At 51.7% G+C, this 12,728-nt stretch overlaps 1 protein-coding gene across 1 annotated transcript in view; it reads left to right on the top strand.

The window, feature by feature from the left end:
• The first annotated feature begins 2,526 nt into the window (after positions 1-2,526).
• Positions 2,527-12,728, top strand: part of LOC129052612 (uncharacterized) — a 34,284-nt gene continuing 24,082 nt past the window's right edge. Inside the window, exon 1 of the mRNA XM_063722836.1 lies at positions 2,527-7,258. Coding sequence (XP_063578906.1) covers positions 3,802-5,130 — 1,329 coding nt within the window. The 5' untranslated portion in view covers positions 2,527-3,801 and the 3' untranslated portion in view covers positions 5,131-7,258. The remainder of the gene's footprint in view (positions 7,259-12,728) is intronic.

Here is a 12,728-nt window from a genome sequence, read left to right as displayed (position 1 = left end):
GTCTTTGCTCTAGGGGTTCCTTCTGGTGCCTTGGTGGAAGCAAGGGGGATTGAAAATTGGCTCAATCAAAATTCTTTTCCCCCAGGTTTTTATATTCTCTCTGGTTCTCTGGTTGTCTTGAGGGAAGGAGGCTTCCCAAGCAGTATAGTCAGGAAGTTAAAATGATGACCAGCTCAGCTTTCTGGATGATCCTGACTGAAAGATAAGTAGAAAGAAGTCATGGGACAGTGATTGAAGTTCACAGTGTAAATCTTTTTTTTTTTTTTTTTTTTCAAAGTCTTGCTCTGTCGCCCAGGCTGGAGTGCAGTGGCACAATCTCAGCTCACTGCAACCTCTGCCTCCCAGGTTCAAGTGATTCTCATGCCTCAGCCTCCTGAGTAGCTGGAATTACAGGCATGCACCACATGCCTGGCTAATTTTTGCATTTTTAGTAGAGGTGGGGTTTCGCCATGTTGGCCAGCCTGGTCTGATCTTGAACTCCTGGCCTCAAGTGATCCACTCGCCTCAGCCTCCGAAAGTGCTGGGATTACTAACGTGAGCCACTGCACCTGGGCTCACAGTTTAAATCTTGAATAATGGAGAAAACAGCTTTGTCATCCTTTACGTGGTGGTCATCTGCCTGCTGTGCTCCACGTACATACGTGGTGTCTGCAACAACTCTTGTCAGCTGTGCAAGGTCACTGTCCTCTACAGAGTAGAACATCAACACTGAGAAAGAAAGTGACCTGCCAAGGCCACAGAGTGAGGTGGTGGAGGGGCTGTGGCTCACATCTAGGCTTTGTCCAGGACCCTTGCACCTCCCAGTATCCCTACTGACTCTTAGGAAAAAAATAAGAAAAGGTTTCAGTGCTGTTTCATCTCTTTATTCTGGGGGAGAAGGAGAGGGCCCATAGTACATTTTAGAGAAAGATTCATGCCAGAGTTTAAATTGGGATGTTGGGGGCCGAGTGCAGTGGCTCACACCTGTAATTCCAGCACTTTGGGAGGCCAAGGCAGGCGGATCACCTGAGGTCAGGAGTTCAAGATGCCTGGCCAACACGGTGAAACCCCGTCTCTACTAAAAATACAAAAAGTAGCTGGGTGTGGTGGTGCATGCCTGTAATCCCAGCTACTCAGGAGGCTGAGGCAGGAGAACCACTTGAACCCAGGAGGCAGAGGTTGCAGTGAGCCGAGATCACGCCATTGCACTCCAGCCTGGGTGACAGAGCAAGACTCTGTCTCGAAAGACAAAACAAAAAAAACGGGGTGTTGGGACTTGAGGGGGAATTAACAGTTGGATAAAAGTTCATTCCTGATGGCCAATGTTGGCATTACTGAGCCCTAAAAGAAGCCCCCCAGGCTGGGCACGGTGGCTCACACCTATAATCCCAGCACATTGGGAGGCCAAGGTGGGAGGATCGCTTGAGCCTAGGAGTTTGAGACCAGCATGGGCAACAAAGTGAGACCCTGTTTCTACAAAACAATTTAAAAATTAGCTGGGTGTGGTTGTGTGCATCTGTAGATCCAGCTACCTGGGAGGCTGAGCTGGGAGGATCATTGAGCCCAGGAGTTCAAGGCTTTTGTGAGCTATAATTGTGCCACTGCACTCCAGTCTAGGTGACAGAGTGAGACTGTCTCTTAAAAAAAAAAGAAAAGAAGAAGAAAAGCCCCTGCAAGTGGGCATGGCCCCAGGCTTGGTGGACATGAAGCTTCCCCTGCCCAGGGGCAGCTGCACCCTGGCTTGTCTCTCTGCAGTCATGGGGACATGGAGGACTCGGGGGCAGCCTGGCACTGCCAAAGACAGCAGATGCCAGCATAAGAGAGACATGCCACGAAAGTTTCTGAAACCTCTGCCTCAGCCCCGAGCCAAGCACTCCGTGTGCATGGAAAACTGCAGGAGCCCAGAGTGGACCGGAACCAGGGACCTGGCCACACACAGCAGGGACAGCTCTGCTGGGCGCCTGAACTATCTTCTGGCATTTGGGGAGGTTAGTGGTGGAGGAAAGAGGAAGCAGAGCTTGAGGTCTTTGCTGTCTGTTAGGGGGAGTTAGTGGAGAAAATGTACTTTTTATTAAACGTTTTGCTTCTGTGGTGGGCACCACAGAATTTCATTGCAAATTCCTGGGTTCATCCAGATCATCCAAGTCAGAATCTCTGACAGAGGAGCCTGGGGATGTGCATTCTGAGCCAGTGTCCCTAGAGCAGAACTGACTCTGGATCTGGCCTCAGCCAACCTTCCAGGCTCGTTGTTCGAGCTCCCGCAGAGTCTTTCACATAGACTTTTACAAACATGATCTCATTTAAGCTCCACAACCCTTTATCTGTCTATCTGTCTGTCTGTCTGTCTATCTATCTATCTATCTATCTATCTATCTATATCTATCTATCTAGTATTTTGAGATGGAGTCTTGCTGGAGTGCAGTGGCACGATCTCGGCTCACTGCAACCTCTGCCTCCCGGGTTCAAGAGATTCTCCTGCCTCAGCCTTCCGAGTAGCTAGAACTACAGGCACGTGCCACCATGCCCAGCTAATTTTTTTTTTTTTTTTTTGTATTTTTAGTAGAGATGGGGTTTCACCGTGTTAACCAGGAATGTCTCGATCTCCTGGCCTCGTGATCCACCCGCCTCAGCCTCCCAAAGTGCTGGGATTACAGGCGTGAGCTACCATGCCCGGCCCTAGGCTCCACAACTCTAAGAAGCTTTGGCGAGTAAACAGGCCTGAAGAGGTGAAGTCATTTGCCAAGCACAGAACCAGGATTCAAAACTTTGCAGGCTGGCTCTAGAATGCCACCCTGTCCCACTGGCCCTCTCCTGGGAATTCCTTTCTCCCTCATCCTCCATGTCCTTTTCTCTGTGGAGCTGTGTGCCCTTCCCATATCTAAGTGCATGTCCTGGGATCCAGGGGATGACATGTACTGGAGTCCCTGGTGCCCATGCCTTCTGACCCCTCCTAGACCATGAGCTGAGGGGACAGAGAGTGGCTCTTGCACCTGGGGGGCTCAGGGTGTGTACAGTGGGTGAACAAATGGGGGGACATTTGAGGCGCAGACAGAAGGACACAGAATGTTCCCTGGTGGCAGCATAGGAGGGGGCAGGGCTGGGCAGAGGGGGCAGTTGTGTCCTTCCCTACCTGAACCTCTTCTACTCTCTGGGTCCACCTCCATGAAATTATTCATTCTGCCACGTTCTCTTGCACTCTGGCTTTCTGTCTGAAATCCTTTCTCCACCCCAGTATTCACTCTCCGACTCTTCAGCTCACTCCTCTTAATCCTTGAGACATTCCGGGTTACCTGCTCCCTCAGGAGCTTTGCTAACCCCAAGTTTGTGATAACTGCTTCCTTTAGGTTCCCACAGTTGCTCATTCTAATCCCAACACGGTATTTGAAGGGCTACTTATTTCTCCCCTAACTGGACTGTTAGGAGCTTTATAAGGGCAAGAGCCATCTCTTATTTAATGTTGTATTCCTAGGGCCTGGTACCAGAGTATTAGTAAAGCTTGTTGAATGAATAAATGCGATTCAGCAGTGACTTCCCATAGATGCTACTCCATGTTATTCATGTCATTGTAATCCATCTTGGGCTGCATTTCACAAGCCAGCATTGAAGAAAGCTGGGCTCAGAGAGCATTAGAAGCCATCAGTGGTACAGATGAGGAAACCGAGGGCAGGCCTGGCTCTCACTGCCTCGCCTCTGGTTCTGCCACTGGAGCTCCGTGAGGACAGGAACCAGGACTTGGACGTTGTTTTCTGGCTTGGCAGGGCGCTTTGCCCGTGATCACAGTCATTGCCTTTTACTAGGTGTTTATAAGGTGCCAGGCCCTTTATGTGTTTTTCCACGTTTGCATATCCACAGGGAAGGGAGGTGCAATTATCCCCATTTACAGATCAACAAACAGGTGTAGGGACGTTAAGTAATTTGGTTATTTATCAGTGTCTTCTGGTTCCTTTCACAAATTTATCTGGGTTCCACTGTAGCCTCACAACATTTGTCATCAAACCCACTTTTGGCGGTGCAGGGGCTCACACCTCTAATCCCAGCACTTTGGGAGGCCAAGCGAGAGGATCGCTTGAGCCCAAGAGCTCGAGACCAGCCCAGGCAACACAGAAAACCCTCATTTCTACAAAAAATAAAATAAAAATAGCTGGGTGTGGTGGCGCGCCTGTGGTCCCAGCTACTCGGGAGGCTGAGGTGAGAGGATCGCTTAAACCCGGAGAGGCGGAGGTTGCAGTGAGCCGAGATCACGCCACTGCACTACAGCCTCGGCAACAGAGCGATACCCTGTCACAAACACTTTCCAGAGGGGGAAACCGAGGCTCTGGGACTGCAGAACCCGTTTCTCTGCCTCGGCATACTGCTTCGGCTGGCTCTGCGCTTTATAGAATCGCGCCAGCAACAGCGCCCCCTGCAGGCGACGGCGGGCACGCCTGCGTCACAGCCAGCCCCGCCCTTCCGCAGTGGGAACGCCCGAATGCTTCATCCGGCCTCGGAAGATTGAAGAGCGCTCCTCCAAAGGCCCTGGCTCAGGGAAGCGGGGGCGCACCGCCTTCAGCCCCGCCTTGGTCGCCGCGGCGTCGCATCAGTGGCATCCCCAGGGGCTGCGGGAAGGTAGCCGTGGCCTTGGCTGTCGTGGCTTCCCTCATCGTAACGGCCTGGGGGCAGCGGTGCTCAAAGAACTCAGGGGGTGGGGCTCAGGTGGGGGCATGGCCGGTGCTCTTCCTAGGGGCGGGATCCTGGGAAAGGGGATCGTCCCAGAAGGACCCAGCCATAAGCGAGGACACCGGTGCATCAAGCTCTGGCGCCTTTGTGTCCGTGGGCAGCGCCCTTCTCCTCCCCAGACGTTGGTCCTGGCACCTGTGTGTCCGTGGGCAGCAGCCTCTTCCTCCTCCCCAGACCTCAGTTTCTGCACGTGTGAAATGGAGGCTCTTCCAAGACACTTACATGAATGCAAAAATCGGGGTTTCGTCCAGCATGCTCAGAATTCTCGACCCTACACAGGCACCTGAGAAATCAGAGCTGAGTCAGGCGAGCCGGTGTGGATGTACTGGGAGCTCCTTCCCTTGCTGCGTCAGCACCCTTGAGACTGGAGAGCCCTGGAGGTTGGGGACCGGCCACTTGCTGGTGGACCAGACTCCCTGCAGTCTGGGTTGGTGACGGACATGAGACATGGCTGTGGAAGTAACTGGTAACAGTAGTAGCCCACATTTATTGAGCACTGACTATGTGCTTGGCTTTGTGTGAAGGCCAGTCACATGCATTATTTCCCCCTCCCACAGCCCTGTCTGGTGGGTACTGTTATTCCGTCCCCAGTTTACTGATGAGGCATTTGAGGCCCAGAGTTGCTGGGTAGTAACCAGTCCAAAGTCACCCTGCTGACAAGTGGCTGAAGCAGTAGTCCCCAGTCTTACCCACTATACTGTACTGAGAAAGGTTTGACCTGGAAGGCAGAATGGCAGAGGGGGAAATGACAAGGCTCTAGCAGTATTAATAATAGATACCATGCATTGAGCACCCACTAAGTGCTGGGTGCTGGCCCAAGGGCATTTCGTGTATCATTTATCCTCCTGACAGTGAACCCTATACTGTAGATTTTATTTCCATTTCAAAGGTGAAGCTTGGAGAAGTCACTTTATATGCCTTAGGGCACATATAGTAAAAAACTTTTGGATTCATTGATGGTGCATTTTGCCTGCCTGTATGTCACTCTTAGGCATATTCCACTCTTCTCTGAGTCAAGCTTTCTCCTACTGTGAAATGAGAGGCTTTGACTGGGAGACTTTGAATGTTCTTTCCCGAGCTGATGTTGTTTGATTTTAGGGAGTTTTGACATGAATGTCGGAGATCTGGATTTGAGGATTACATTTGTTCCTAATTAACTGTAATTTAGGCACACCTTGGCCAAGTTCCCTGCATCTCTGGTCTTCAGTTTCTGCATTAGTAAAAGGTAAGACTAGACCAGGCATGTTGGCTCATGCCTGTAATCCCAGAACTTTGGGAGGCTGAGGAAGGAGGAGGATTGCTTGAAGCCAGAAGTTTGAGTCCAGCCTGGGCAACAAAGCAAGACCCTGTCTCTACAATAAAAAATTTAAAAAGTTCAAATTAGCCAGGTGCAGTGGCTCACATTTGAAGTCCCAGCTACTTGGGATGCTGAGGTGGGAGACTCACTTGAGCCCAGGAGTTTGAGGCTGCAGTGAGCTATAATCATGCCACTGTGCTCCATCCTGGGCAACAGAGCGAGGCCCCGTCTCTAAAAAGAAAATGGGCTGGGCACAGTGACTCACACCTGTAATCCTAATACTTTGGGTGGCTGAGGTAGGAGGATCCCTTGATCCCAGGAGTTTGAGACCAGCCTGGGCAACATGGCAAAACCCTGTCTCTACGAAAAATACAAAAAACTGGCTAGGCATGGTGACATGTACCTGTGGTACCAGCTATCTAGCTATCTGGGAGGTGGAGGCAGAAGGATCACCTGAGCCCAGGAGGTTGAGACTGCAGTGATCCGTGATCACGCCACAGCCTTGGCAACAGAATGAGACCCTGTCTCAAAAAAAAAAAAAAAAAAAAAATTACAGAGATTAGCATTTCCAATCACCAGAGTGCCTTCTGGCTTGAATATTTTATGACTGCAGATGAAGAGACAACCTGAGGTTCAGCAAACTGCATCCTCTGAGAAAGTCTAATGAACATAAATCTGCTACCTTACTCAGAATGTCCCTGGCACAAGTTTCCAAGGATAGACCCCCTGTGTGAAGGGGAGCAGCTGCCTTCGAGCAATCAGCAGTAACTGCTTGGGGAGGTTTAGTTCAGAAGTCACCTCCAAGGTTGAGATGGACCCACAGCTGAACGCCAACACTTCCACTTCTCGGTAAGGCATCTCAGGCAAGTGACCTTTCCTTTCTGTATCTCAGTTTCCCCCGTATAAGATGGGATGCTGGCTGGGCATGGTGGCTCACACCCATAATCCCAGCACTTCGGGAGGCCGAGGCAGGCAGATCACCTGAGGTAAGGAGTTAAAGACCAGCCTGGCCAACATGGTAAAACCCCATGTCTACTAAAAATACAAAAATTAGCCAGGTGTGTTGGCAGGTGCCTGTAGTCCCAACTACTCAGGAGGCTGAGGCAGGAGAATCGCTTGAACCTGGGAGGCAGAGGTTTCAATGAGCCAAGATTGCTCCACTGCACTCCAACCTGGGCAACAGAGCAAGACTCCCTCTCAAAACAAAAACAAACAAAACAAAAGGATGCTAAGGATGCTAATGGTACCAGCTTCATCTCGGATTTGGTGAGTAAACATGGGGGGAAAAAACCTAACACCATTTTTTTGGCCTAGAAAATTCTCAGTAAACACAACTGTTACTAGTTGTGTCTGCAGCACCAGTCTGGGCAGCACCAGTCTGGGCACTGGGGGAGTTCCTAAGCCTTGGACCCCACCCATCCTCTATGCCCTAAGATGATTTTAGGGAGGAGAGGCAGGATCCTGCTGAGTCAATGGAGGATCCAGAGTTAGGACTCAGGCAGCCCCCACCTCTGAGGTTGCCAACACCAGCTTCTGGCCTAAAGTGGCATTAATAGGCATGCTAGCACGTCCCTAGCTGGCAGCAGCTCCTGGGGAGGGGCAGCGGCCGCTGAGAATAGGGAGGCGGAAGAATGGTGTTAGGACTCCTGCAGTGTGTGCCGGGGACTATGGCTCAGCGCATCCTTGTGGTTCCAGATGAGTTAACTTAAGTGTGTGCTGTGCTTTGGGCTTTTATGAAGTGCATTTGCATCAGTTGTGTCCTCAGGACAGGGTTGAGTGGCATAGGGTACAGGGTTCTCAACGAGCAGTGTAGGGATTCGACTACTGCGGACCTGTACAAGGGATCAGGAACCCCCAAAACTGTGCAGGATTGTGTGGGTGATTCTCCAGAGGCATAAGACCCAAAAATGTGAAAAGAGTTCTTGATTTAGGAGTCAGAAGACCTGCTCACTAGATCCCATCCCCATTTCTCCCTTTCTTCCATCCTTCTCCTTCCTTCCTTCCTTCCTTCCTTCCTTTCTTTCTTTCATTTGTTCATTTGTTCGTTCATTTTAGAGACAGAGACTTGCTGTGTCGCCCAGGCTGGTGTGCAGTGGTGCAATCTCAGCTCACTGCAACCTTGACCTCCCTGGGCTCAAGCGATCCACCCACTTCATTCTCAGCCTCCCGAGTAGCTGGGACAACAGGTGCACACCACTATGCCTGGCAAATTTTGTTATTTTATTTTTTATTTTTTGGTAGAGACACCCCATCTCACCATGTTGCCTGGCTGGTCTCGAACTCCTGGGCTCAAACAGTTCTCCCACCTTGGCCTCTCAAAGTGCTGAGATTACAGGTGTGAGCCACTGCACCTGGCCCTTCCCTCCTTCTGTCTCATCCATTCAACAGACATTTCCTAAGATGTGTTTCAGGCCCCACCCTGCACTGGGGATACAGCCATGAAGAAGACAGGCTCCCAGCTCCCCAGCAAGTTTGGGGCCAATTTTGTACGAACTGATAGAGGAGGCAAGTCCAGGGGTTGTGAGAGCTTCACACTGGGGCTCCTGACCCAGCATGTGGTGGAGGGCAAGTTGGGAGTCAGCAGGGGAGTCCTGGCTCATTGCCTGTGGCCTTGGGTAGGCCACTAGCCTTGCTGAGCCTCAGTTTACCCCCCTCTCCTTGATGGGACCACTTCACAGGATGGGGTGAGGATGGAGGAGATGGGGGCCTGGTGGAGCTTCCTCAAAGGGGATGTGGCTGTGTGTCGGCTCCCATGGAGCCAGGACACCACCTGGGTACCCAGACTCACAGCACAGTGCTCCCTATGCTTCGTTAGAGCTGGAGCATTTCCCATTTGAAACAGGCCGGAGGAAGAACACTGGTGAGGAAGTCAGCGATCTGGCCCTGGGCCCCAGGGCTCTGCCTGGCCTCACTGGCCAACTCCAGACACCTTACCGAGGGCCTTAGGTTCCCACACACACACACACACAGGAGGCCAGGCTGCCCGATCTTCTATGGACAAATGCATATGAGCAGCAGGGGTACCAAGAAAGGTGAGCAACCAGGGAGAGCCTCCCAAAGGAAGTGGCATAGCTGCAGCCTGAAGGATTGAGAGCAGGAGTTGGGAAAGAACTGGATGGGTTCCCTGGTCCTGGAGTATTTCTGGTAGAACCTCTGTGGGTGATGGAGGAATGTGGGGATGGGGCCCTGAGCTTGGGGAGGAGAGAAGGAGGGTCAGGGAGAGCTGCCCGTTTGCTCCGAGGCTCTCTTAACTGGTGACAAAGAGCAGGCCCTTGGGTCAGGAAGGCCTCGGTTTGAATCCTTTTTGGCATTGCTTCATTAAGGAACCCTAGGTAAGGGTTTCATCTATCTAAGCTTCATTACTTCCATCTGGGAAATGGGGTGATAATCACACCCCATTCAAAAGGTTGTTGGCTATTATATGACTTTATTTATATGAAATATCCAGAATAGGCAAATCTGTAGAGACAGAAAATAGATTAGTGGCTACCTAAACCTGAGAGGATAAGGGACTTGGGGAATGATAGCCAAAGAGTATGAGGTTTCTTTTTGGGTGATGAAAATATTCTTTTTTTCTTTCTGTTTTTTTTTTTTTTTTTTGAGACAGAGCTCACTCTGTCACACAGGCTGGAGACAGAGCTCACTCTGTCACACAGGCTGGAGTGCAGTGTTGCAATCTTGGCTCACTGCAGCCTCCGCCTCCCAGGTTGCAGCAATTCTCCTGCCTCAGCCTCCCAAGTAGCTGGGACTACAGGCGCATGCCACCATGCCCATCTAATTTTGTATTTTTAGTAGAGACAGAGTTTCACCATGTTGGCCAGGCTGGTCTTGAACTCCTGACCTCAAGTAATCCACCTGCTTCAGCCTCCCAAAGTGCCAGGATTACAGGTGTGAGCCACCATGCCTGGCCTGGGGTGATAAAAATGTTCTAGAATTGATTGTGATGGTTGCACAACTCCATAAACATGGCATTTTTGCTTTAAATGGTTGAGTTGTATGGGATGTGAATTCTCTCTCAATAAAGCTGTTATTAAAAAACCAAGAGGTTCAGACAAGATGTTCCATGCTCCCTAAATGTTGGCTGTCACTGGTGTTATTTACTCCTGGCAGCTCTTCCAGCCCTCCTCCAGAGAGGGCTGATGGGTTCCGGGAGAAAGGGAAGGGGCCTGGGCCCCTACTAGCTGGCTGGGGGCCCCAAGCAAGCTATATAACCTCCCTGAGCCTCAGTTTTCTCATCTGTGAAATGGGTGGGGGGGATTTTCCAGGCCTTGGCCACCTCTTTGGACATTGTGCTGCTCAGATCAGACCATGGGCTTTGCTAGATATAGTTACATGGCCAGATGTAGAGAAGGGTGGTGGGGGGATTGGATGTTCTCTCCGTCTGCACCCAGAGGGGCTGACTTCACACATCCGCTCATGGTTGCGTACCAAGTGTGGTTTGTGTGCAAGGCACCATGCAGGAGATGGAGGAGGGACCGCAAGAGCCTGTGCCCCAGCCTGCCTGGAGCTCAGAGCCCTGGAGAAGGGACACGCAAGGGTTTGCCAGGGCTGATTGGAGCACCCCTGGCTATGCAGGCCATCATTTCATCACTCTGGCCTTCGGTTACCTCATCTGTAAAAAGGGGAATAAATGGTACCTCCCTGCTAGGGTCGGGCTGAGGCTCACAGGGGCTGGCATAGCATCTATAGTAAATACACAGGAACCATTGTCATCACTATGGCTGTCATTAATGTGATCATCAGCTATCAGGTGCCTTTTGTCCGCTCCCCTCGGCTAACCTGTCACATGGTGAATTATGTCAGGGCTAGCTCTCCTGTCTCTGTCCCTGTCCCAGAGCATCAACCAACTCCCAGGGTGGAGCCTGGATGCTCCCTTTTCAGACCCAGCCCACGCACCCAAAGAAGCTGTAGGCTCCTCAGTGAGGCTCGGGCCCCTTTCCTGCCCCCGTTTCTTCAGGCCCAGCTGCAGAAGGCATGACCCTCTGGCCAGCCTGAGACTGAATCCTCACTCTTGTTCTCTCCTTCCACCTGGCTGCAGGGCAAGGTCAACAGGCTCCCCCCAGCCAGCCTTTCTGGGCATTCTGCTCTCTCTGCTGCTAGAGCCAGTTGAGCCCAACTCAGCATCTCCTCCTGCATTCCTCCCCCTGCAGAGCTGCAGCAGGGCTGGGGACCTGGCCTGGGCCTCCACAGCCTTTGCAGCATCCCTGTCACTGTGGTGGGTGAAGGGCCCAGATGGGGGGCAGGCATTCCTGCTGGATGCTAGTCCCTGCTCCTGACCAGTAGCCACAGTGCCTGATTTATGGCTCCCTCTGGGCTCTCTCCAGCAAAACTGCTTGTAAACCACTCCTGGCCTGTTCTTTTCTAGGTCCTGGTTTGCAGACAGACAGTTTGTCTCAGGCCACAGCCTGCAACCCCACCCCACCACACCCCCAGTCCCCAACCACCAGGCACCTGGGACATCAGGGCAGGTTGTGCCTTGAGAAGAAGGACAAAGTTCCATCCCAGCCCTGCCATGGGTGGGCTGGGTGGCCTAAAGTGGCTTATGGAACCTCTCTGGGCCTCAGGTTTGCTATTTGCACATTGAATGATCTTGAAGGTATCTTCACTGATATCCATGCTTCTGAGTTTCCTTCACGTTGCCCCACCACCTCCCAAGTCTTTTGCCTTGGAACTTTTTTTTTTTTTGAGATGGCATCTCGCTTTGTTGCGTAGGCTGGAGTGCAGTGGCGCAATCTTTGCTCACTACAACCTCTGCCTCCCGGATTCAAGAGATTCTCCTGCTTCAGCCTCCCAAGTAGCTGGGATTACAGGCGTGTACTACCATGCCTGGCTGATTTTTGTATTTTTAGTAGAGGAGGGTTTCGCCATCTTGGCCAGGCTGGTCTTGAACTCCTCACCTCAAGTAGTCCGCCCACCTCAGCCTCCCAAAGTGCTGGGATTACAGGCGTGAACCACCATGTCTGGCCTGGAACTGCGCCTTCCATGTGTCTAAATGGAGACCCCAGCAACAAGGCCAGGTGAGCAAGAAAAAACTAGGCCTGTGTGGGTGATGGGTGCTGGAGACACCCATCTTTGGAGCCCCACAGCCTTGGGCAGGACCTCTGGCTTTTTCCAGGCCACTGTCTTGCCTCCCTGAGCCCCATCCATAAAATAGGGAGAGTCGGACCTGAGCTATTGCAGGCGGATCCCTGTGCTAGACACAGCTTGAGCAGGTGACAATAAATATGGGTTTCTTTTCTCTTCAAGGCTTGGCTCAGCATTCTCAAGCCTGGTTCCCAGGGGCTACCAAGTCCAGGCCACTGCAAACAGTGGGAGCATGGGCTGTGGGTGGGCATTTTGTGGCCAACGTGGGGGTGGGGGTGGCGGTCATCACTGTGCCTCCAGATCATCTGTCTGATCCATGAGCAGGAAGTGGAGAGGCCACAGTGGTCCCCAACACTGGGTGTCTGCAAGGAGGGTGTGGAACTGTCGAGAGCTTGGTGGCCTGTTTGCTCATGTGTTCATCCACTCAGACATACTTAGTTAGCATCATCATCTTCTTCTTTTTTTTTTTTTCCTTTTGAGACGGAGTTTCACTCTTGTCACTCAGGCTGGGTCTCAGCTCACTGTAACCTCTGCCTCCTGGGTTCAAGCGATTCTCCTGCCTCAGCCTCCCAAGTAGCTGGGGCTACAGGTGCACGCCACCATGCCTGGCTAATTTTGTATTTTTAGTAGAGATGGGGTTTCACCATGTTGG

This window comes from Pongo abelii, chromosome 23, assembly GCF_028885655.2.
Source record: "Pongo abelii isolate AG06213 chromosome 23, NHGRI_mPonAbe1-v2.0_pri, whole genome shotgun sequence".
Classification (NCBI taxonomy): Eukaryota; Metazoa; Chordata; class Mammalia; order Primates; family Hominidae; genus Pongo; species Pongo abelii.
Note: the sequence above shows the minus strand (reverse complement) of the source record. Positions and strands in the feature narration are given on the sequence as shown.